At 38.9% G+C, this 22,962-nt stretch overlaps 1 protein-coding gene across 1 annotated transcript; it reads left to right on the top strand.

Annotated features, from left to right (window-relative positions):
* The first annotated feature begins 964 nt into the window (after positions 1-964).
* Positions 965-22,950, top strand: LOC4818198 (estradiol 17-beta-dehydrogenase 11). The gene is made up of 9 exons (XM_015180119.2): positions 965-1,141; positions 3,665-3,982; positions 14,850-15,003; positions 15,062-15,186; positions 20,409-20,519; positions 20,605-20,730; positions 20,813-20,934; positions 21,032-21,148; positions 22,546-22,950. Exons 2-9 carry the CDS (start codon positions 3,734-3,736, stop codon positions 22,820-22,822), a joined length of 1,281 nt encoding a protein of 426 aa, XP_015035605.2. The 5' UTR covers positions 965-1,141; positions 3,665-3,733; the 3' UTR covers positions 22,823-22,950.
* Positions 22,951-22,962: the final 12 nt, after the last annotated feature.

Below are 22,962 nucleotides of genomic sequence, written 5' to 3'. Positions count from 1 at the left end.
CTGAGTTACGTTCATGCTGGGGCCTGCTGGTTCTAACGGGTTTTTCAGCGAAGGCTACCCGTTGATTCATTTGCGATTGTCTTGGCCAATCTCCGTGTTTATGGATTAGACAGAGTTCAGCATATTTTCGGCGTTCGGTCAACAGGGCACGAGGTTAAATTTTCGAAAAAGGAAATAACAATTTTTGTTGAGCTTTGGACATGTGCCTCCACCGCCACCTGCCACCTGCCCAATTTTTATAGCATAGAACAAATACCATTCGTAGAATATTGTTATTTTTTTGCTTGGCCATAATTATTGCGGAAATTGTCGAGCGATGAATTGTGGTTCTGTTGTTGAACAGTCATTTGGAGTTTGGTTGTTTTTTTTTTATAACTAAAAATGCTTCTCATTTTTGTTTTGATTTGCCTTTGTTCTGTAGCAAGTATTCCTCGCATGACAGCGAATCTTTTCTTGGGAGCTTTATTTCTTCAAAGGACATCTCCATTACCAATCCAGGATATCTTTCAGTGTACATTTTTGAAAATTTGTATTACTATTTTATTATGTTTATTTTCAGTGTCACAGTCTTCCAACTCTGCGGTTACAAATTTGTGTACAGTAATTACCCATAGGTGCTATTTTTTAATAATTCCTAGACGGGGGTTGCAAAATTCCAAAACAAATGAATGCAACTGAAATTTAAAACATTTAAGTGATGCTCTTATAATTTAGAAGTTAAGAAAAATGAATGTCTGAATTTTAATGATTTACTTTTATCTATTTTATTTGTTCGATTTCTAACGACATTTAGTGCTTACGTTACGTTACGGTGATTACGTTTTCTAGCAGACGATAACTCTGTTCAACATCTGTTCGCTTCTTTCTCTTTCCCAATTCTCTCTCTTTCCTTGTAATTTTGCCAAGCAACCACCAAAGCAAATTCGAAGCAACAGCTGACTGGCACTCTCTCTCTCTCCCGCCTTTTTGTGTTCCTTGTTCTGCCAGCTTCCCACTGCGCAGGCGACCGAAACGTCAGAAAAGCCACAAAGGCAACGCAAAAAGCAGTCGAAAAATATAAATAAGCGAAAAGCTAAAATAAAACGAGACAGACACAAAAAGAATGCCCGAAAGTCATACGTAAAACGATTAGCATATTTTGGTAATTAATTCAATCGATTAAGCGATGCCGGCTAAACCGTAACTTTAACGATCAACCAATACATAAACGCAGTACTTTTTTGTGTAAATAAAATGTGAATAAAATCAATTGAACAACGAATATTGTGTGCCAAAAGACCAAAACGAGAGTGAAAGAAATTGATTCCATGTGTGGTGTTTTTTTTTGTGTTGTGCAAAGTTTGGAATTGGCCTTAAACATTTTTATAGGTTTTTTGACCCATAGCGAGCGCCAGCGCCAGCCAATCTTCTTGTTAAAAATGCAAATCAAAATCTAGAAAACGCACGTACACGAAACAAACGATATCAAAATCGAATCAAAATCAACCACAAATTTGCGTATTATTATTATGCAATCCGAAGATGTGACGAAATCTTTAAGAATGGCCAACAAATATCATTTCAATCAATTAACATAACCTGTTTTTATGCAAAAAGAAACAACAACAACCAAAGAGCAAAGTACATTGAGAGAGCGGCGGCGAAAGAGAACCATGCTGCGGCATGCAAAACAAGGAGCGACAGAGAGAGGATAACTGGATCCAGGGTGTAAAAATATGCCTTCACGAAACCCAAAAATTTAACATTTAAGCAAATTTATGTGCTGTCCGACTTTCTTCTTGTGTCGGGCAAATGCGATTTATAAAATACATGCATATGTCAGCATCAGCAGACGCAGATTTTGAGGGGAAAGTGAGCAAGAGTATAAGAAGTTGAGGCCCCATAGTACGATTGTTATAATGACCATGTGATTAATGCCGGCATTTCACTTTCAATTTCACCCTTCTCCCCTCCCCCATCACTTAACAGTGTGGTCGGTGTGCAACAGAGATTTTACAGACTAAATACGACACTGTAATGCTTCCAGTTTACATTACATTCTGTTATACATACAAATGTATGTAGTTCTATCAAGCTATGATTCACTATATTCAGGGCTCGACAATGCAATCAATCAATAAATTAAAAGAATAGTGACAAAGAATAAGTATTATTATTTTCGTCTTTTCTTTTTCGTCAGCTTTGAAAGCAGTTGAGGAGGAAGTCGAAGCTCTAGAACAGCCACCTACATATTTACATTACAGGCTTTAGATAATGTTAGCATGATCTTTACATGTGTAGTATTTTTCTTATCAGATCACAGTGATCTCGTTGAGAGTTTATGTAGTAAACAAGAGGCAAAAAATCCAACTCTAAATATATACATACGTGAGAAAAATACCCAAGAGCGCACCTGTTAGATTCTGAGGTATTTTAAAATATACATATACATACATATGTGTGTATATTACCACACCTTTCTCATAAGTAATTTTAGTGAATGACTAATTATAATATCACTTGAAGCTTGCCATAATTCATGTATAATGTCTCATAAAAGGGCTGGGTCAAATTTCAATTCTCTTTAATGGGAATGCACTCAAGTAATTGCATTTTTATGCTTAAAAAACGGATCTTAAAGTTAATTAGTATTCTCCGGGGCTCCGTTCCGTCCTTCTAATGCAACTGTTGACAGCAGATATATAAACGCTGGTCTACTGCACTTTAGCAGCATAAATCTCAATTAATTTTCATGTCCAATGAGAAACAATTAGGCAAACTGCAAACCAAAGCAAAAGCCAGCAACAATAACAGTAATTTACACATAAACCAAAGCGAAATAAATGAATAGCGAAAAGCGAAACGCAGCTTAAAGCAACATAAGAATGAAAAGAAACAACAACAAACAGAAAACAAGAGGAAGATTAGGCTTGGGCGCCGAAGCTTTTGATACCCTGAAAGACTGAATATTTTAAATACGAGAAAGTACTACCTATGGACTATTGATAGAGTATTGATTATAGGGCTTAATATATATTGTGTTTATTTAAAAGAATTAAAGCTCGAAAAGTAAAGGCCTAGTTTGTGTAGAAACAGATATGTGGATAGAAATGGCTATATAGACTTGATCCTCTAATGTAAATACTGTATAAGGATGAATGCTCTTCCATCTTTATTGTCAAAGATCATCATTTCAAATACCCCTGGCTAGCGTATAACAAGCAGCTCAAATTGAAGCTCTGACGCTGACGCCGAAGCTTCAGCTGAAGCTCAATGACGTCACAGTCAGAGACGCGAGACGAGACGAAAGCTGAGCTTGAGCAGCGTTCGGTTCGTCTGGCAGAGCGTGAGCGAACGGTAAGCAGCGCCGTCAGCTTCAGCTCCACAGCTCCCCAGCTCCAGCTTCGAAGTCAGCGTCAACGCCAACCTCGTATATCCAATAGCGCGCCAAAATAAGAAGTCGAAATTCATTCCTTTCGAGCACCACAACGTTCAAATTCGTTTGCTACGCTCTCGAGAGCGGACGTGCCGTGCGGACAATATCCAAAAAACCTCAGAGCTCCAAAAAAAATATACAAGAAATACACCACAAAAGCTGTCTTTGCGGTTGCGTTTCGTTTGCATTTAAATTACGGAAAAAATTACGAAAAAGCCTAAAAATTATAACCATTTCAAAATCGTATAGTGTCTTGTTTCAGAGTGAACTAAATCTAACAAAAATAATCCAATATAAAAGTGCAAAAATCTGTGAAAAATGGTGAAGAACAATAACAATCTAATGGCTGAAGATCTACCCAATGGCAATGGTCTGCCGAATGGAAATGCAAATGGACATGGTATCCCCAATGGACACGGCCTGTCCAATGGCAATGGTGTGGTCCATGCTGGCCAGGAATCAGTAGCACCTCCTGCCACTGGCTGGCGTCAGACCCTATGGAATAGCTGGGATGCCTTTGCGGATGTGGCCTGGTTCATCATCTGCTGCGTGGGATTCATTCTTCAGGTGGGTTTCATCTTCCATCTTCTTCAGATCCATAACCCTCAATGCCAGACAGACCAACTTTTGTGTGCCTATAACATTGCCGGAGGGCAAAACCTTCTGAATCTCGAACGCTTTTGTTTACAACTGATTAATTAACAACAAATGAAGGTTAGATTTTAGAGACTGAAGCAACAGATAGCCGACGTTTTTGTGGTAGGCAGTATTATGTGTCAATAGATGTTAGATTTTCATCTCTGTTTGATTGGATTGTTTTTTTTATGGCAGCCTCAGATTCATAAAAAAAAACTACTCAGATATTATTAAAAACCTGTTGGAATTAAACAGAAATACTTTATTCTACTCTGGAGCAACAATGTAGTATTTTCCAGTAGTAGTTGGATTAAGTAAGAACATATCTACAGCTACTCGAATAAAAAACTGATCTAGACAACTATGGAGCTGATAGTGCTACCTGTTATTCATAGTAGACATGATAATGCCCCCCGCAAAGGTATTAAGAGACTTAAATGCCATTTGTTTCTACCGCTTAAAGGAATTAAATAATTCACCTTCGTGTTTTGAATGGTTTGGTTGATTAGCAACATTGTGTGATTTACCTTCAACCATTCAGAAAATGTGTCAATGCTGTCAGAAATATACAGAACCCCAACTCAAGCCTTGCATTGCGTGCAAATATAATGAACGACAACATTTAAGTTATTTAATTAACTGCCGAAAAGGATGCCTCTCAGGCAACCTGTGTGATAAATGGGCAAAAGTAATGGCCAATGCCGATGGCAGCACGTGTGACGTTTAATTGGGGCCATGAAAGAGATTTAAAGCATTAAGATCAGGCGGAGACAAGTTTTCAGATGGTATCTGTCTGTGATGCGATGGGATGGCTGTCGCTGGGAGGAGGGAAAAGGCAGTTGAGGGACGGCCCCAAGATGATGTAAAACCAGACCGCGAACGATGTGAAGTTATTGAGTGAGATAATTTATTTTGATTCACGAATATACATATTTTGAGATAATATAATCAAAGAAGAGCACACAGGATATGAATTACAGTTTTTGAGATGGAAAGGGGGATGCAGTTATGGTTTATAACTTAATTTTAGTTGAGTTATGCATTTTTGAGGTTTATTTGTAAAGAACTTCTTTGAATACATAAACAATTCGGGACTATGCAGAACAGGGGTATTTTTTATAGTTGTTTTATAAGTTTATGCAATCAAGGATATTCTAAAGTAAAGTTATGCTGAAGAGATCGAGTGGAAAATAACGAAGAAGAGAACCATAGAATGTCAGAGGTACTGCCCTTTCTTTGAATACATTTAAACTCTCCTTTTTGCTGCTAAGCTACTCTGTGTGAGAGAAAAAAAAAACGTTGGGTAGAAGAGTCAGTTACGCTTTGTTCTTCAGTAATAAATCCACATATAAAAGAGGTTCTAAAGGAAACAAAGGATATATGATTGAAGAGAAACTCATTTTACATATAAATATAATTTAATCTGGTGTATAAAAAACCACAAAAATCCCTCAAAATAGATTATATAAAACCCATAAATTACAACACAAGTTCTAGACCACATTGGAAAATTCTGTAGAAATCTGAAAAGAAATTATTGGCAAAAAATTCAATGAATTTGCATCGCCAGCAATTATAGGTAATAAATAATTGATCATAAACTATCGCGTGTGGAATTAATCATTAATCAAATTCAAACTAAAAAATATGCAAACATCGGCGTGAACAACAACAACTTAACCTGTCTCGAGATAAGTTTTAGTCTAGTCATAGACTAAGCCTCAGCCAATGACTTAATTAATTGCCTTCAAAACGGCCAAGTGAGTTGGCAAAATATCTAAAAAAAATGTTCAAATCAGCCATCAAATGATTGAACTACCCTCAAGAGGGGATCCCAAAGGGAATTTTCAAATTTTAGACCTAAAATTGAGAGATAGGCAAAAAAAAAGCGTCTGGCAGCTGACACGCTAAGTGGTTTTTAAATAAAACGCACAACCAAACAAAACAAAACAAAGCGAAAATAAAATAAAAACAATTTCAATTTCGTTGCATAAGACTCCTCCGGGTGTTGTGGTAATTATATTTTCACTTTACCGCAAAAACCAAACCGAAAACCCAACGAGAGACCTTTTGTGTGTGTCGCTTTGAGCTAGAGAAAGATATGATCGTGAAATGTGTGGCACGAATGTAGTTCCAGTCCCCCAAGCCATCTCTAACCGTATCGTTTGGATCATTGTGCATGGAACTGCATAGCAAATGGCGCGGGGGGTGGTCTGGGGGTTACTGAAACAAGTGACATTTGCATGCCAAATGCAAAAACCCGACGCTCATTACCTGAGCAGCAGCGCTGAGGAGCGTCTCTAAAAGCCAACTAAATTTGCATTTCAATTTACTTGATTTGTAAAACCATACAGGGGCTTTACACGACAATGATTCTCGCATCTGACAGGGTTGAGTGAGCTGTCGTTTGGAATACCGTGGAGTTTTCAGAAGGAGTGGTATACCATATCATCAGATAATTCGATCTATTCCTGACCTTTTTAGGCTTTCTTACGCTCCTATTCGAAATTTATCACTTGATCTGTTAAGATCCCTTCGTATCGAATAAATATTACCTCTCGAAATAAGTCCAAAATGAATTTCTATGGAACAGTGAAATTTCAGTGAAATATGAATTCGCCTACCAACCCAGGTGCGCTTCCGCATGACAGTTGATAAGTTTGGAGAGTCTATCTTTACTTTTAGGTATATGATTAAGGGAAATCTCCACAGTATCTAAAAATATCATCCCCATAATCCAAAAGCGAATCCGCCTCGTTGCAAATTCATTGAGGCTTTACACAATGACAATTCCGCGAGGCTTGATAGATGGCTGGAAATTTGCAAATTACCCATGGATGGCTGTGATCAAACTAGCAATCGTTGAGCTATCATGGGCATGGTATAGGTATCGATAGGGTATTATTAGGTGGATTTATGTCATTGCATTCTCTAGCATTTTTTTCTGCTTTTCGAACAAAAGACTTGGGCAACAAACTTGTGCCGAAAGTTCCACCTACAAAATGATTGGCCAGAAAGGGGGAAGAGAGTGAGTGGCATTATAACTTTGGGGCGAGTAATGAGCCAAGTCGGAGGGGGCACAGACAGCTGTTGTTGCCACCGAGGCGGCGTGTACCTCTGCTGCTGATGCTGCCGACTGCGACTGCGACTGCGTTTGGCTTGTTGACCTAGTTCAACTTTTGCATTTTGCCGGCATTTTGTGGTGTCAGCCACTTGGGCCACTTGGAGAGCCTGTTTTTATTAGCCACCGCTTGGGCTAGCCGCAAGCCCACACAGACACATGTGCTCGGGCGCACGTATACTTGTGGCGGTGACTGTGTGCGCCAGCAGTCACCGCGATTTCGCGGGCATTCATTTGCCTCTGTGTGTGTGTGTGTGGATGGATGTGCAAACGCAATTGAAATTGAAAGTGTTTGTTGTTGGGGCGGGGATGATGCGTTGTCTTACACATACCACAGCCTCCCAGCCAAAAGCTAACACCATTTGCTGGCTCCAAAGCCGAAGCCGAAGCCGCAGCCGGTTGCAGGTTCATAACCCGCATGCGGCCTTGTGCTTTCAGCCATGTTACGGCTGCGCCATGTGGCTGTCTGTCTGGCTTTTTGAAAAATGGGTTATGGGGCGGGTGTGCCTTGTCAAAGACTACATAATATCTATAAAGTAATAAAAAGTCTGTCTGAGATGGCTATAAAAATGTGAGTAATAATTTTTACCGAAAAGCTGAGGAAATTCATAGAAAATCTGTGGGAATGAGTCTATAAAGAACCATTTTATTGGGCAATAATATAAATAAAATTTGTTTGACATTTTGGTCGTTAAAAATCACTAAAAAAAATAACTAAAAGTTCTTTTGTTTTGCACATTTTATGTAGGAATATTTTCTAAGAATTAAAAAAAATTAAATACTATAAAGTACTATAAACACTGACACTTGTTTGTAATTCTTGAATGATTGGTCACATTCCATTCAATGCCACGTTTTCTAAAGTGTCGGTCATTAATTGTGGTTTATTACGAGTATTCAGGTTTTATTTTTCTCACAAGCAAGGTTACACACTTAGACAAGCAAATATACCCTGTAAATCGGGTCGTTGATATGCAATGAGTGCATCTATCAAGTGGCAATGGCAATTATTGGACACCATCAGAAGGTTGTTTAGCACGGATTTATATTCTTTCTTGGAATATCAAAGATTTCCTGGTTTTTTTTTCAAGGTTTACCTCGTTTGATCTAGGAAAAGCTAAACATAATACTAGTATGCTTGGAAGAAATACATTTTAATCCACTGAAAGACCCTTTCTAAAACCATTATGCTAATGGAAAACCATTATACATACATTCTCTTAATAACCTCAATAGTCTGCATATCCGGGTATAATAATATACCGGCACGTGTGTCGCGACCTTCAACCCTCTGGAATACTTGTCATCTGTAAAACACATGCCTTTAATTTTATGACCGATTGATATATTCAATTATATTCTATAGCTATTAATTCAATTATATATGTATCATATTCAATGGCGGTTTCTTTATGCCATTAATCACTCAAGGGGCTTTGAGCGCTTAAATTCTATTCCATGCCATGAAAAATGGATGCCAACGACTTGTCAGTTCTTTAAGCTAATGCCGAAAGCACTTTTGCCATGCCACCAGCTAATCACTCGACGTATCCGTTTGCATATCCAGGTGGCAGGCACCTTAACACATATCCGTTGTGGCTTGCCTGACAAATTGCCACTCGAAACACTCGAAGCACTCGAAACACTCAAAAGATTGCAGTGGAAGCCACTTGCTTCGCTCAGATCGCATAGAACTTGATTGGCTCTGGCTCAAAAGTCTATTCAGAAGTAAGGCACGGCCATACACTGTCAGAAATCGATATGGGGACGCTAATTTTTGCACAGAGGCGTAAATGAAAATTGCCATTCGAAGGCCGCACAGGCCGGCGGGGCGGCAATCGATGACAGAGACCACCCGCCTGCAATAAATCAAACCGTGTAGCGACGGAGAGCCACGGAGAGCGGTGCTGGCTGTAAGCCAAACAAAACTTAAAGTGCAAAATCATTGGCCAATTGGCTAAAAGTGTTTCAAGTGTACGAGTGCCGCCGAGTGTGTGGGGAGAGAGAGAGAGGGAGAGATGCAACGGGCAATAGTTTTTGTTGGGGGTTCAATTTCAGGTTTATGATTATATTTTGTTTCAACTTTTTTTCACTGGCTGTGGCTATTGCAACTGTTTGTGGCAAAGAAGGTCACTCATACTCAGGGAGTGGGCAGGCAGGCTGCAAGCCGGCCACGGCACGTTGCAACACACACACACACTGGCTGGCGCTTACAATGTTTTGTGGCAAGTTCGTGCCTATAGTTTTTTGTTTGCCGTTTGAGCCACACTCGAACAAATACTCGGCCTGCTCAAGATTCACTCGAGATTTTTGATACTCTGTCTTCTTGGAGAGGGTATTACGGTGGGTCTATCTATTCAAGAGATACTCGGGGGATTCGGAGATGGGGATAGGGACTAGAAGGAACATTAATTATCATATATTAGAACCAAGAAACCATTGCCTAAAAAAGATCCTCATCCATTGCCTAATGGCTCCTATATATCATCGATTTTTGCCATATTCTTGGTTGCTTTTACACTTTGTTTCAGGAGATATCCTTACCCAGTGGATTAGCTAAATTTATGGCTATAATCTTACAAAAATAGCTCTTTTGAAAGCTCTTAAGATTCCCAGAGAACTGCGTCAAGTACAGCTCAAATTCGACCCTTATATTAGCTAGACCAAGCTGTTAAAATAAAATTTGTATGACTATTAATCAACTTCCAAGGTTAAATGGTCTTTGAATGATCGCCCAAGCAGCAAGAGCATACAAAATTCGTTGCAGGCAGTCATTTTGTTCCACTCCACTCATAAAGTGACCAAAATTGGAGCCTATTTGGAGGCAGGTGCGAGTCTGTAGAGTGTGTAGTGCTTTGGGGTTGGGCAAGAGGCTGTTGCCTGCTGCTGCCACTGCTGCTGCTGCCTCGTATTCAGTTTCACTTTCAGCTGGCTCTAGAACCGCAGTGCAACGCTGGCAAGGCAGACAAGGCAGACCATGCAGGCGGCCACTTCAGGTTGTTGATATTTTTCGCAATTCTCATTGGAATCGGGGAACCGACACAGAGACATCAGGGAGCAGTAGAGAAACACGTTTGTACCATTTGCTTTTGTCTTCTTAGTGGTAGGCACCAGGCAAACATTTGATTACCAGGCTAACGATACTAAACACTACACACACTGCCAGTGATGATGATGATGATGATGATGTGCCGGCTTTAACGCCTTAGAAGTTGCTTCCGCGACAGCCGGCCATTTGGTAGTTTGTGTACCTTTTGCCATTTTGCATATTTTTACATTGATTTTTTTGCAATCCACAAAGCCAGAGAGGGGATTTGTTGCTCCCCAAAAGGGGGAAGAAGAACCCACGTTAATTAAGATCCCAAGCCGCACACTAATGAGCCAAACACTCAAAATACTTTGCCAACTTGAGCCACTGAGCAATTGAGTGTGTTTTTATGCGAATGCCAATGATGTTTGCTAGATTTTACTTCATTAAAGGTAAAGGTTTGCGGTATTTGGATGGATGGCTGGATTTTTGAAGCACAGATACTTTAAGAGGTTGTTTAATGGAGATTAAACAATTCGAATCTAATGCTTTGAATGCACTTTTTGAACAGATAATTAAGAATGAAGAACAATAGGCAAAAGCTTCAGTTAAAAATGACATCAAAGCTAGGAATCCTAGGGGGAAACCTCCAATGGGTTTCAGATTCCCTAAGAGCCCTCTTTGAGAAGGGTTTGCTTTGATTCGACGGAAGGGCCATGGGACCTTGTACTCAATCCCTGCAGCACGTAGACAAAAATCGTTCATATCAAAATTGTAATTATAGAACATCAAATCTTTGGAGGCTTTTATGAGAACGTTTTCGGGTCACTCTCCTTAAGAACGGGTAACTATTTGAGCCCAAGCGCTTGATGTTGTTGGGGCATTCAGTGGGAACCTGGCAGCAGCTTCCTCCAGACTATATTCCGTCTTGTCTCCATGTGTCTATGGATTTCCATCTCTATCTTCCATGGCCCCTATGCTAGTGGTAACGAAGGAGGATTTGTTGAATCAAACCATCGGTTTCTTGTGGAATGCTGACTGTTCCTAGGTGCCCCACAGGCAGTGTAGCGGTCTCGCCTTCGTTCAAGGGTGCCCAATTCCTCCAGACGACGTTCTGGAGTCGTTTCAGCCCTATACTGTCCTGCATTGAGACCCCAGAACTACAGAAATTTCAGTCTTCTAGATTAACTTGAGAGCTTATACCGAACTTATGGAAGTTTCGTATGCTCTTAGATCCACATGATCTCTAAATCTTGCTGTGGAAATCCAACCTTTAAAGTCTTTGTTGTCGCTGATGGAAAATTTCCAATTATTTTAAATAAAATATAGAATTGAACCTTCAGAAAAAGCCACATTAATTATAAACCAAAGCTCAATAATTGATTGCTTTCATTTTCTAGCCCTTTCAAGGCCAAGTTTGAGATTAAAATTCCATTTCCCACTGACAGAGACCTTCCAAAAAATTCCAAATCGATTCAAAGTCAGTGCATCGAAGTTCAAGCCGATTTGATTTGGTTTTCCGGCAGTCTTACAAAAGTTCAATGCGTTGGTGACCTTGACAATCAACAAGAGACACAGACAGACGGACACAAGGGAGACACAGCCCAATAAACCCCAATATAATGCTGACTAGGCAGTTTTCATAGATCCCAGACCCAGACCCAGACACAGACCCAAACCCATACGATTTGTAAGAAAACAAACCGAAAAACCAGCCCAAAAAAATTCTCAAACAACAAAACGTGTCTGCAAAATTTACATTTATGTGAACAAAAAGCTGCCACAAAAAAAGTTTCCATGATCTGGGAGGCAGTCGAAATCTTTCTCTCATTCTTTTTGTCATACGAATACGTTTTCGATTTGCATTTATGTATTTTTCGGTGTATCTTGCTATAAAGAAATCGTTGCTCTTATTATGTTGATTATCGTATTATGTATAAATTATAATTGTGCGCTTCCTGTCCGCTGAGTTGCATGTTAAATTATGTGACAAAATGTCTGTCAACGGGATGGCAGCAGCAGCAGCGGCAGCAGCAGAGCAACAGGAAAATAATGGGACAGCAGCTGAAACATACCAAAAGCCACTCATCATCATTGTTGTCTGCAACATGCCTTCCTTTTGATTAATTTTTTGTATAATTTATGATACGTTGTTTCTGGGGGGGTAGAAAAACTTTGCTACTTGCAAGAAAGAGTGCCACTCGGAAGGTGGAGGAATTCGACAAAAAGATACCTAGTAATTCGAAGGATGAATGAGTTCTGGAAAGATCTTCAGAGATGGGGGAGCTATAAGTGGGATGGAGGGGTATTTATTGGAAGGAAACTACTTTCTTTGGTTCTTAAAGATTGCTCCTTCAACGAGAGGAGATTATTCGGTTTATAAGAACACGCTAAACGACACCAAATCTATTCGACATTTACTTTAACCTTTTTTAGCTATATTTTCGTAAGAATGCTCCTATTTTTCATATTTCTATATCTCTGTTTTGACTGTTATACTTATCCAATTCCGCTGATTCTTGGTATCTTGGTAGATGTTCGATCTAAACAGAATTCTACAAAATTTAAGCTTTATATCTCTAAGACTTATTCCCCTTAAATTGGGAGGTTAGGAGGTTACCATCCAGCACATCTTATGAATAGTCTTCTGAATGCTGCCAAAAAGAACTATCCATAAAAACTATCATTACTCCGCATATAGGTATATACTTTATAGATCTGTTAGTGATAACTATAGATATAAATCAACCAAATATAAGTATCCCCTATGTATTCAAAAACTGCTGGGTATACGATAAAAAAGCACATTGTTGCGACACATTCATTGTTAATGTCAAAATAATTGGACACGCTTGCCAGGCTCGGACCCAGACCCCAGTCCCCAGTCCCCAGATCCCAGATCCCTCAGACCTGCGCCCCTGCCCAGGGCGCTGCCCAAAACCCAAGCCATGCCCCCTGCTCAAAGGCCAGGGGCCGCCCTAAGCGGATGAGGCGAATTTGCGGGCAACAAGTTCGCGTGTGGCATGAAAATTGATGGGACGCTTGCAACACAGAAAGTGCTACTGTGCTGCCACCACCAGCACAAAAAAAAAACATGTTAAATATTAAGTTCGTTGCTTGAGTCTTTTGTTTCGTCTGTTTTCCTCTGTTTGCCGCGTTTTTTGCTTTTTTATGGCCACAACTGGAGGCGTGATAGCCATAAATTTTGACAGCTTATTGACACTAAATTGACATAAAAAATGTTGCAAATTTTACATCAAAATATATACGATCCCATATATGTTTCAATTAATTGTGGGACACCCGCCTCCTACAATGGTTTTTCTTTCTTTTGGCTTAGTTTTTTCTGTCGTTGTTGTGGCCTATTAACATGCACTCGTCAATTGGCCCGAACAAATGCTCGGAGGCTCTTTACAATTTTACACTTTATTTGGGTTTCCTTTTCTGGTGCTTTGGGTTTTTTTTATGTAAACTTTAAATGGGGTAAACATTTGGGCGCACGCGTGACTTGGTTATTCGGTTCGAGAGCATATAGGAAATGAAATGGAATGAAAGGAAAGGAAAACAAAAGACTTGGGCAATAACAAAAGGCAGTTATAGAGCATTTATAGAGCATTTTTTTGTTGATTTATGGTTGCTTTTTTATACGTATTTGACTGGGGAAATTGCTTATAAATATTTAATTGGAATGTCTGATAGAAGAATGAGATTAGAATGGGTAAAGAAGTCTATAAAGAATTTATTATATTAAGCGAAAACAGAATACGGGCTGAGGAAGTAAAAGCAAAGAGGAAACATACAGTGACTAAAATATATATAATTGTGCATTTATCTAAGCACTTGGATGCCCCTAATGAGTTATGCCGCCAAGAGCATTTGCTGCAGCATAATAACATATTTATTTGGGGGCTAAGGTACAATAGCCAATACTAGTACTATAGCCCTTATTGTAGACATATAACTACATCAATTGACACTAATAAATGTTCTACAAGGTTGGTATCTATTCATTAAAGAAAATGTTCAGGGGAGCTGCCTGCAAAGAGTTTTGAAAACCACGATACTCGCTTTGTATTGGAGTTCTTTAAAAGTATAAAATGTTAGGTCTTCCTACTCTCTAATAGAATTCCTTAAAAACCATCAGAAGTACCGCTTTCTTTCACATAAAATTTGTGTTTAATTATTTCACAGAATAAACTAATTTTGGAACCATACGAACAATCAATCATCAATCAATCGATTAGATCTTAAGGAAAATAAAATTTTACGGAGAAGTGAACAAAACTTTATATCATTCTTTGCTAATCATTCTTTCGTAGTCTGATTATAGTATTTAATTGCAATAATTTCTGTCTTAGGGCTTTCATTTAACCAAAAAGTTGTACAGGGCTTAAAAGTCGCGCGTCATGCGTTAGCGCCCCTCGGTTGCTTTGCGAAACAGGCTTTAAACTTATAAAAATCTATCTATTATATATGAAAAAACAACTGTCATAGGAAACACAGCTCTAGAGAGAGGTTTCTGTTGTATTCTTTTGTATTAAATAACGAACCATCTGGCATTCAATTCATTAAAACCCTTCCTTGACACTTGCTCTCAGTAATTATAGCCTTAACCTAATTAAAATCCACTTTCCTTTTACTTATTGCAGGACCTCTACTACATTGTCTTTGGCTATCCCGAAAAGGAGCTGAAGACAGACATTGCCCTGATCACCGGTGGTGGCAATGGCCTGGGTCGCCTGCTGGCCGAGAGGCTCGGAAAGATGGGCACCAAAGTCATTATCTGGGACATCAATAAGAAGGGTAAGTCTCCGGCCCCACACTTCTAGCAATAATAATTTGATAATAATATCATTTGCAGGCATTGCGGAAACAGTTGAGATCGTCGAAGAGGCGGGCGGTTACTGCAAGGGCTATGTGGTCGATATATCGAAGAAGGAAGAGGTCTATAAGGCGGCCGATGTCATCAGAGAAGAAGTCGGTGATGTAAGTATTACAAAAGACAGAAAGAAAGGGAGAGAGAGGAACGGAACGGAACGGAATGGAGGATCCGTGCCGCAATTGAAGCATAAAAGTCGAGTAATTACTGTTTACAGTCGAGCGCCTAATGTGGCATCAGACTGGTCCCCATATAATTGTTTGTTGAGGGGCGTTTAATGGCCTGTCTTCTTGGCCAGAACACAGAACGCAGAGCGGAGAACCCTTCTCCTCCTCGAAAAACAAAACACATGTAAGACGGTGCCGCTGCCACACCCCGTTGCAACACATTTATGCATATTCATGTCATAAATTTAAACCGAAGTCGGAGGGGGGGGCAAAAAAAAAAGGGGCAAAAATGTATATGCATGAGCGCATCGTCATCGTAGCGGCAACCTTGAGAAATTGTTGCACATTACACAAACTTAAAAAAAAAAAAGCAAAAACTAGAAAGAAAGGCTTATTGCCAGAGTCGAGGCTTGAGATACTCTGGCGGAATGATTTTTTGGAAAATTTGCCGGAGTTTTGTTTAGAGAAAAGGCTTTTTTTCGCGTCTTATGAATCTATGTAAAATTTTTCCTCCTAAAATATGTCCTACGACCGATCGTTCCTATGATGTGATTTGTTCATGAAAACATCTTAAAACAATACTCGGAATAAATGTTTTTTGTCTAAGATTACAAATAAACATAATATGGTTCTCCTAAATATTTTTTTATCAACGATTGTTCTATGAAAAAATTCTTCTATATTGCCTTCGATGTACTGGTACATACTCTGTAAAATCTAAGACTAATTTGTACACATTTAAATTATTATTTTGCAAAGATCAATGTAGAATAACAATGCCTATCTTCATGGCATGTCAACCTTTGGGTTAAACTAAAGCTACCCCCTTTGTATAGAGTGTACGGACACCAAAGAGAAGGTACGAAACGCTCAAAAGAAGTAGCCAGGTCCGGTCCCGGTGTCGGTCCTCTGCAAACTGGTTGCCACCAGCTCTCCAACGTATTCGCATTCGCATTCGATCTGCTCATTTATCACAATCTGGGGCAGTCTCAAGCCCATGCCCATCCCAAGCCCAGTGCCCAGGCCTGCCACAATGTGGTTGCTACTGCATCGGAGACTGCTACTTTTGCCACTTTGCTGCATTCAAATTAATTGCAGGCGGCACGAGTAGCAACATTTTTGCTGCTGCTAATTGCAACTCCTCCTCTGCCACTCTGCCACTCCGCAAAAATATTACTGCCACAAAATGTGACGGCGAACCTTTGTTCCGCTAAGCTCTTGTGACTTTTAACATTTTTATTCAGAAGTCAGACATATTTCTCGTTGTCTTTTGTTTGCTAATTATTTTGGTTTTATTTGCTTTATTTATTTGTTGTTTCAATTAGAACCTGTACGAGTTTATGGGGAGTGCGGGTATTTGATGTACCAATACTCATATACGAGAAGCTTTGCTAATGAGGTTTTGCTACAGTCAAGTCAAGGCTGAAGTAAACCGTTAATTAGAGAGGAAGGAATATGTTCAATGAACAAATAATGTTAAAGGGCATAAAGAATATCTTTGATCTTGGTTGATTTGCGGCTTGGAATTTATTTGAATTTTCAAGTAAATTTTGAAGGTTGTACAAGCTTAGATTTATATCTTCAAATGAATATCAATTATTTGTACGATCTTAACTTTTATTTTAGAATTTGCTAATTTATTTTTCGAATTTTCCGTTTTATAAACAAGAATAACCAATATTATAAAAGATAGGCAATAAGGACACAGAACTACCATTACCGACATTTTTTTGTGCTTTTGTAACCCCTTTTTACGAGTACGAATATCACTATAATAGAGGTAGCGGTGGAAAGAGAGCGAGAGATAAATATAGAGGCTGATTAGCTACTCTGTGAAAGATTGCCATGGAAAAGTGTTTCCTTCATTCTGACTTTAAAAATAATCCGACTAAATTCAAATTCTACAATCTGGTAAATGAGATATTTATGTAGAATTCTGTTCTTTCGGGTTTCTCGTATCTTTAAAATTATAGAAAATTCTATACTCATATATAAAAGTATCCGTGATGTGACTACAGTCTCCCATGATGTATTTGTATAATATTCTAAACTGAAGCATTTAGAACATAGAAATGATTTAGAAGACACGCAGTCATTATTAAAGAAGATTATCCCCTAAATACTAGTACTTTACTCTTCCAGCATTTAGAAAAATGCAAAAACCAACATTTTTTTTATTTTCTACACTTTATATTCGTTGTATAATTGCTCAAAAATCGTTTGTACAACCATTTAATGGCATAACAACCAGCATTTAAGAGATTTTTCATGCATGGCCAGTGTCCGATTTCCAAATAAATGTTTACCGAACTGACACAAGTTCAAAGTAGCAAAACCCCCAAATAAACGCCAAAAAAATGTTGAAAAATGATTAAAATTATATAAAAAATTCAAGCATAAAAATGCCAACAAACCACTAGAACGAAAAGGAAATTAAACAAAGAGTTATATAATGACAGCCCCAAAAAGCGTTGAACCTGAAAGTCACAAAAAAAAAAGAAGAAAAAGAAGATGGGAACAAACAGTAGCAGAAAGAGCAGCAAAAAAAGCAAAACAAGTGGAAAAGAAGTGAAGGAGAGATGGGAAATCCGAAGCTTATGATACACTTGGATGATAATAATCCAGGATTATTAAATAATAGATACTACAAAATACTAAAAATAAAATATAAATCTATCTATTGTTAAGAAAAGTTTTGGGTTGTGGTCGAGCGAACCGAAAGTGAAGGAGGATTACCCGTAGTATAAAATAAAATACAGTGCGTCGAAAAGTTGGGAAGCCCCTAAGGGATTAGTGGATCTGGAAAGTCATCTTGATGACAGAATTCCGATTGCAAAAATGTTCACGACTTTACTTAAAAATATGTGAACATATATAAAGATACAAGGATAGAAAGACTGGAGTTTAAAAGCGTAATAGATATCTCCACAAAGACATGAGTTCCATTCCATACTTTCCAGGATATAGTAGAACGATTTCGATGTAATTTAATGGATTTATGTTTGGTGGAAAGGCGAAGAATGTTACGTGCGGATCCTATGCACAAACGCAGACCGAGGGGTGCTGCCGCATGACGCGCATCTCCTTTTTACATTAAAAACATTAGAATCTGTAGTTTCAATCGTTTTATTGCTTTATCATTAGAAAAAAGGAGATTTTTCCAACCAAAAAAATAATTTCCCCAGACAGAATCATACTTTAGTGATCTGATCTTAGTGGCTCTCCAAAATGAGGTTCTGTTTAATGTTACTTAAGAACAACAACATATATAACCTGTATGCAGATTCCGAATTGGTATTAAAATCATATAACCCTTGGAAAGTGTATCAAATACACAGCATTCAGTCTAGGCTGTCATGCGTTATACAGATGACGCGTAGCTTTTGTTGGAGTTTTTTTTTGTTTTCAAACTTTTATTGTTGTTTTTTTTTCTGTAGAGTTTTGGTGTTGTTTTTTTTAGTTTTACTACGAGCAATGCTTGGATCTGTCTGAAATATTACATTTAATATTTTTTAATGACCTGGCGATGTTGTTGGACTTTTTGTTGCCTTAATTATGCGAGTTGTTGTTGTTTCTGTGGCTGTTTGTATCTTAATGCACGCCTCGTTAAATGTTTTTGCCCGGTTACAGCAAGAAGATTTGAAATCGCTCATACGCAATGTATGACCCACGGCCCGGCACGGCACGGCCCTGCCCCACACTCGTATTTGCACTTGAACCCGCCCTCAAAATCGGATCATTATGGTTGTGCACTGCACTTGTTGTTAACTTATTTAACCAGCGGCAAAAACAGCAATCATATGCTACTCTACTACTCTACGATTACGATTACGAGCAGATGGTTAACTACTTAGGGAGCGAGGCGGCGCGACCGGACGGAGACGGGGACGGGGACGGATGTCGGCCAGACAGAGGCTGGCATTAAAGTCTGTTTTCTTTCAAGCATTTTACATTATTCGCAACTGGACCTTGACATGGCTCAACTTTTGTTGAATGATTTCACTTGCTTAAATTACATTTTAATTAGCATTTTATTAACTAAATTTGGTAATTGGCAAATATCGTAAATGTGCAAGAGAAACTTCAAAGCTAGCCAAGAATTTAATTTAATTTACTTAAAACAAAAGATTCTTCGCTTCTAGAAGATAGAATTTATAGCCAAAAACTCCCCATTTCTTGTGCAACATTTTCCTAAATTTATTTATATATTTTTTAAGACTTCTCTCAATGCATACTTCATTCAGTCTTGGAACCGAAAATATCCAATTATAATTGGCTTATACTGTAATTATAGAAGCTTGATGTTCTGCTTTTGATTGAACCTTCAAAACGTTGCATGTTTTTGGTTGTCATCGAACTTCAACGATTTGAAGGCCATTTGGTGGTTTTTTCAGCGGTTCTAAAATCTTCTTAGGCTTTGAAGCGTGTACAAAAAAAAAAATCAAAGAATATGCCGACTTAAGTGGTTTTAAGGCTTTAATAAAAATTTACCAGGTTCGTGTATTTTCCATCAGAAATAATGAAGAAAATGCATGTTTATTTTAGTGTTTTAAGTTTTTTATGAAATATAAATAATTTTCCTGATTTTACACATGGGTTCTCAATCTAAATTTCCCAAAATTTATTCCCAAAGATTCATTGATTATAGAACTGGGTTCTTGATGCTCGTATAATAGATAGTTGAAGAAGACAGCCATAAATTCAAGCACATATTCATAATGTGGACTAAGATTGATTGTGTGATAAAATTCCAAAATTTACATTCACTTTATTTGAGAAGAAATAATGAATGATATTTCTAAAAATTCTATGCCATATTCCTCAGCGATTTTCTGGTCATGTTTTTTACTCAAAAACTCTTATTAGTTTCTTAGGTTGTAGATCTCTAAAAGTATTTCCTAACCAACCTCAAGCTCGGACAATAAATAATGTAACTAATGTCCATTCGAAGCCCCAAAATCTAAGACCCGTCAAGGCCACCAAGATACATGCATACGTATGTCTAGATAGCCAAACAAGTTGAGAATATTTACTCGTTTTTCGACACAGACAAATATTGCGAAATATGCAAAATTTTAGGCTAAAGCTTTTCCATTAATTAAATGTTTTTCCATTAGTTAAAACTCACACATGTTTTTCTTGTTTCTTGTTGTATCTTTCAGATTACTTTGCTGATCAACAATGCGGGCGTTGTCTCTGGGCTGCATCTACTGGATACACCTGATCATCTGATTGAGCGCTCGTTCAATGTGAATGTTATGGCACACTTTTGGGTGAGTTGAACAAACAGCCGGACAGGTTGAAGAATGTGAGACCATGATACATGATACATGATGCATGATATTGAAATTCCTATAGACGACAAAAGCGTTTCTGCCCAAAATGATTGAGAATGATCGAGGACACATTGCCACAATTGCCTCGCTGGCCGGCCATGTGGGCATTAGCAAATTGGTCGATTACTGTGCCAGTAAATTTGCTGCGGTAAGTGTTTCGCAAATCTCTCCTGCCCTCCCCATGCGCCATGCCACTGTCTTGACGGTCTCGACGGTCTCGATAATTACAGGTTGGCTTCGATGAAGCACTGCGGCTGGAGCTGGAAGTCCTTGGCCATACGAACATACGAACCACCTGCATTTGTCCGTTCTTCATTCAGGCGACTGGCATGTTCGACGATGTGAATGCCAGGTGAGTGCCATGCTTAATCTCTCTCTCTCTCTTTCTGTGGAGGGACTGGCTCTCTGGAACTCTGACACTGACATTTTGACTTGCTAAATGATTACAGATGGGTCCCCACTTTGAATCCCAACGATGTGGCCGATCGTGTCATTTCTGCCATCAGGAAGAACGAGAAGCTTGCCGTAATACCTGGCTTCCTGAAGGCCCTGCTCTCACTCAAATGGTGAGTAAACAAATGGGTTCTCCATTTAAATTAAACACAATCATTTCGCCCCCCTTCCTCCACGTAATTAGGCGCCATAATGCTTGTAAGGGGTCTTGTTCTGCCCTAATGGGTGCTCATCAAAGTGAAATACTTGACTTGAATATATTCATTTGAATTTAATTTTGGGTTTGTGGTATACGAACGCATTTTACAGTGGGGAAATTGATAGATTCATGTGGGGATCTGTATGTTATGGATGGAATGCAGGTGTTGTCTCTGTCATTGGTTCCATTTTCTTTAAGGGATATTCTAATAGAAGTTAAGAATGTCCAAAGAGTGCCATTTCTTATATGGAAGATATGTTCAACAAGGACCAGAGATACTCTTGTTCATGTTTTGGTACTTCTAAGGTAATTTCTTGATGTTTTTTCTGCAGTTTATAGTTTTAATTTAGAAACCTATCTTTCCATTTGGTGACCCCGTTTCTAAAAAAAAACGGCTTATTTGCTTGCATAAATAGTCTTACGTCACCAAAGATTAATAAATCTTTGGGCTTCTTTGTGCTTTCACTTATTTAAAAGTATAATAATTCTACTTTTCTGAATTTTAAGAAGTGGTGACCCCGTTTCATTCCTGCTTAGAGTCATATTTAAGCGGCATTCTTACAACTCTTTCAAAGTAAAATAAATCACTATTTACACGTTGATTTTATAGATGGTTTTTGTGTCCATAAAGCCAGAGTTCTTCTCTTTTTGCTTTTGGTGACCCCATTTAATTGATCAGGAAAGTACTTGCTAAAATCATTACCATTAATTAATCAAATACATCTAGAACTTTCTAGTTCTTGGGTATTTACAAAACCAAACATCTTCCCCTTAATAAAGTCTGAAACCAAATTTGATACCTCATTATATTAAAGGTCACCAAGTCAAGAAACTTCCTCGGCTTGACCTACTTTCTTAACCTTATTTCTTATCCCAGTTAGAGTCTTGAATCTACAAGTTTCCTTTTTATTTGTGTTATCTCACGACTAGCCATAAGTCATGTTTCCCCAAATAGCTTCCACTTTGGACTTTAAACACAAAGTTTTTGTCTTTGTTTATCCCCCATTAAAAAGTAAGGATTCCAATTCCAAATTCAAAGCATGTCCGTGTCCTACCCCTCCTGTGAAAAATATGATAGAAATCCCAACCTATTTAGTAACTGCTCACTCATCTACCCACCCTTCAAGGGGCACCCCACACCCATGCCGCTGGACTTTGCGCCTGCACCCCACCCCCCAAACGTAACATCGTAACATTACCATGCCTAATGGTCTCGCTTTAATGTGTTTCTCTTTAATAATGCATATTATTTACCTTTACCTGAACTCTCTTTCATTCTCTGTGTGTGTTTGTGTTCGTTCATTTTTGCAGGACCTTCCCCTGGGGCTGTGTGGGTGGTTTGCTGCGACGCCTAGTGCCCGATGCCTCGCCCCAAGGTCTGCCCAGCTCCATTGGTGCCACCGCCACCGCCACTTCTGCCTCTGCCTCTGCCTCGCCAGTGAACGCCAAGTCAAAGTCTAGTATTGCCACAACCACCGCCGCGGATATGGCCGCCCTGGATGCGGAGCTGAGCAGCGTTACCCTGCCGGCGAAGCCACCCTCGATGCTGATCCAGCGTACACCTTCGCTGGGGGAGCGAGTCCTCTAAACAGGGAATCCACAGAGTACCCCAGAAGCCCACAACACAACCCCCTCCCCCGCCAAATCCAAGTTTTTTTTTGCCTGTTGTGTGTGCATTTTATGAGCGTTACCGCGTTATGGAGTTACGAGCATGTGTAATTGAATTTT

Source organism: Drosophila pseudoobscura, chromosome 4 (assembly GCF_009870125.1).
Source record: "Drosophila pseudoobscura strain MV-25-SWS-2005 chromosome 4, UCI_Dpse_MV25, whole genome shotgun sequence".
Taxonomy (NCBI): domain Eukaryota; kingdom Metazoa; phylum Arthropoda; class Insecta; order Diptera; family Drosophilidae; genus Drosophila; species Drosophila pseudoobscura.
The sequence above is the reverse complement of the archived record's forward strand: the minus strand, read 5'-3'. Positions and strand labels throughout refer to the sequence as shown.

Bases quoted from the DNA above. Each gene is read 5' to 3' on its own strand.
- LOC4818198 (XM_015180119.2), top strand. From the start codon at position 3,734: ATGGTGAAGAACAATAACAATCTAATGGCTGAAGATCTACCCAATGGC. The intron at 20,520-20,604 runs GTGAGTTGAACA...AAATTCCTATAG, and splicing joins ATGTTATGGCACACTTTTGG to ACGACAAAAGCGTTTCTGCC. The intron at 21,149-22,545 runs GTGAGTAAACAA...TCATTTTTGCAG, and splicing joins GCCCTGCTCTCACTCAAATG to GACCTTCCCCTGGGGCTGTG.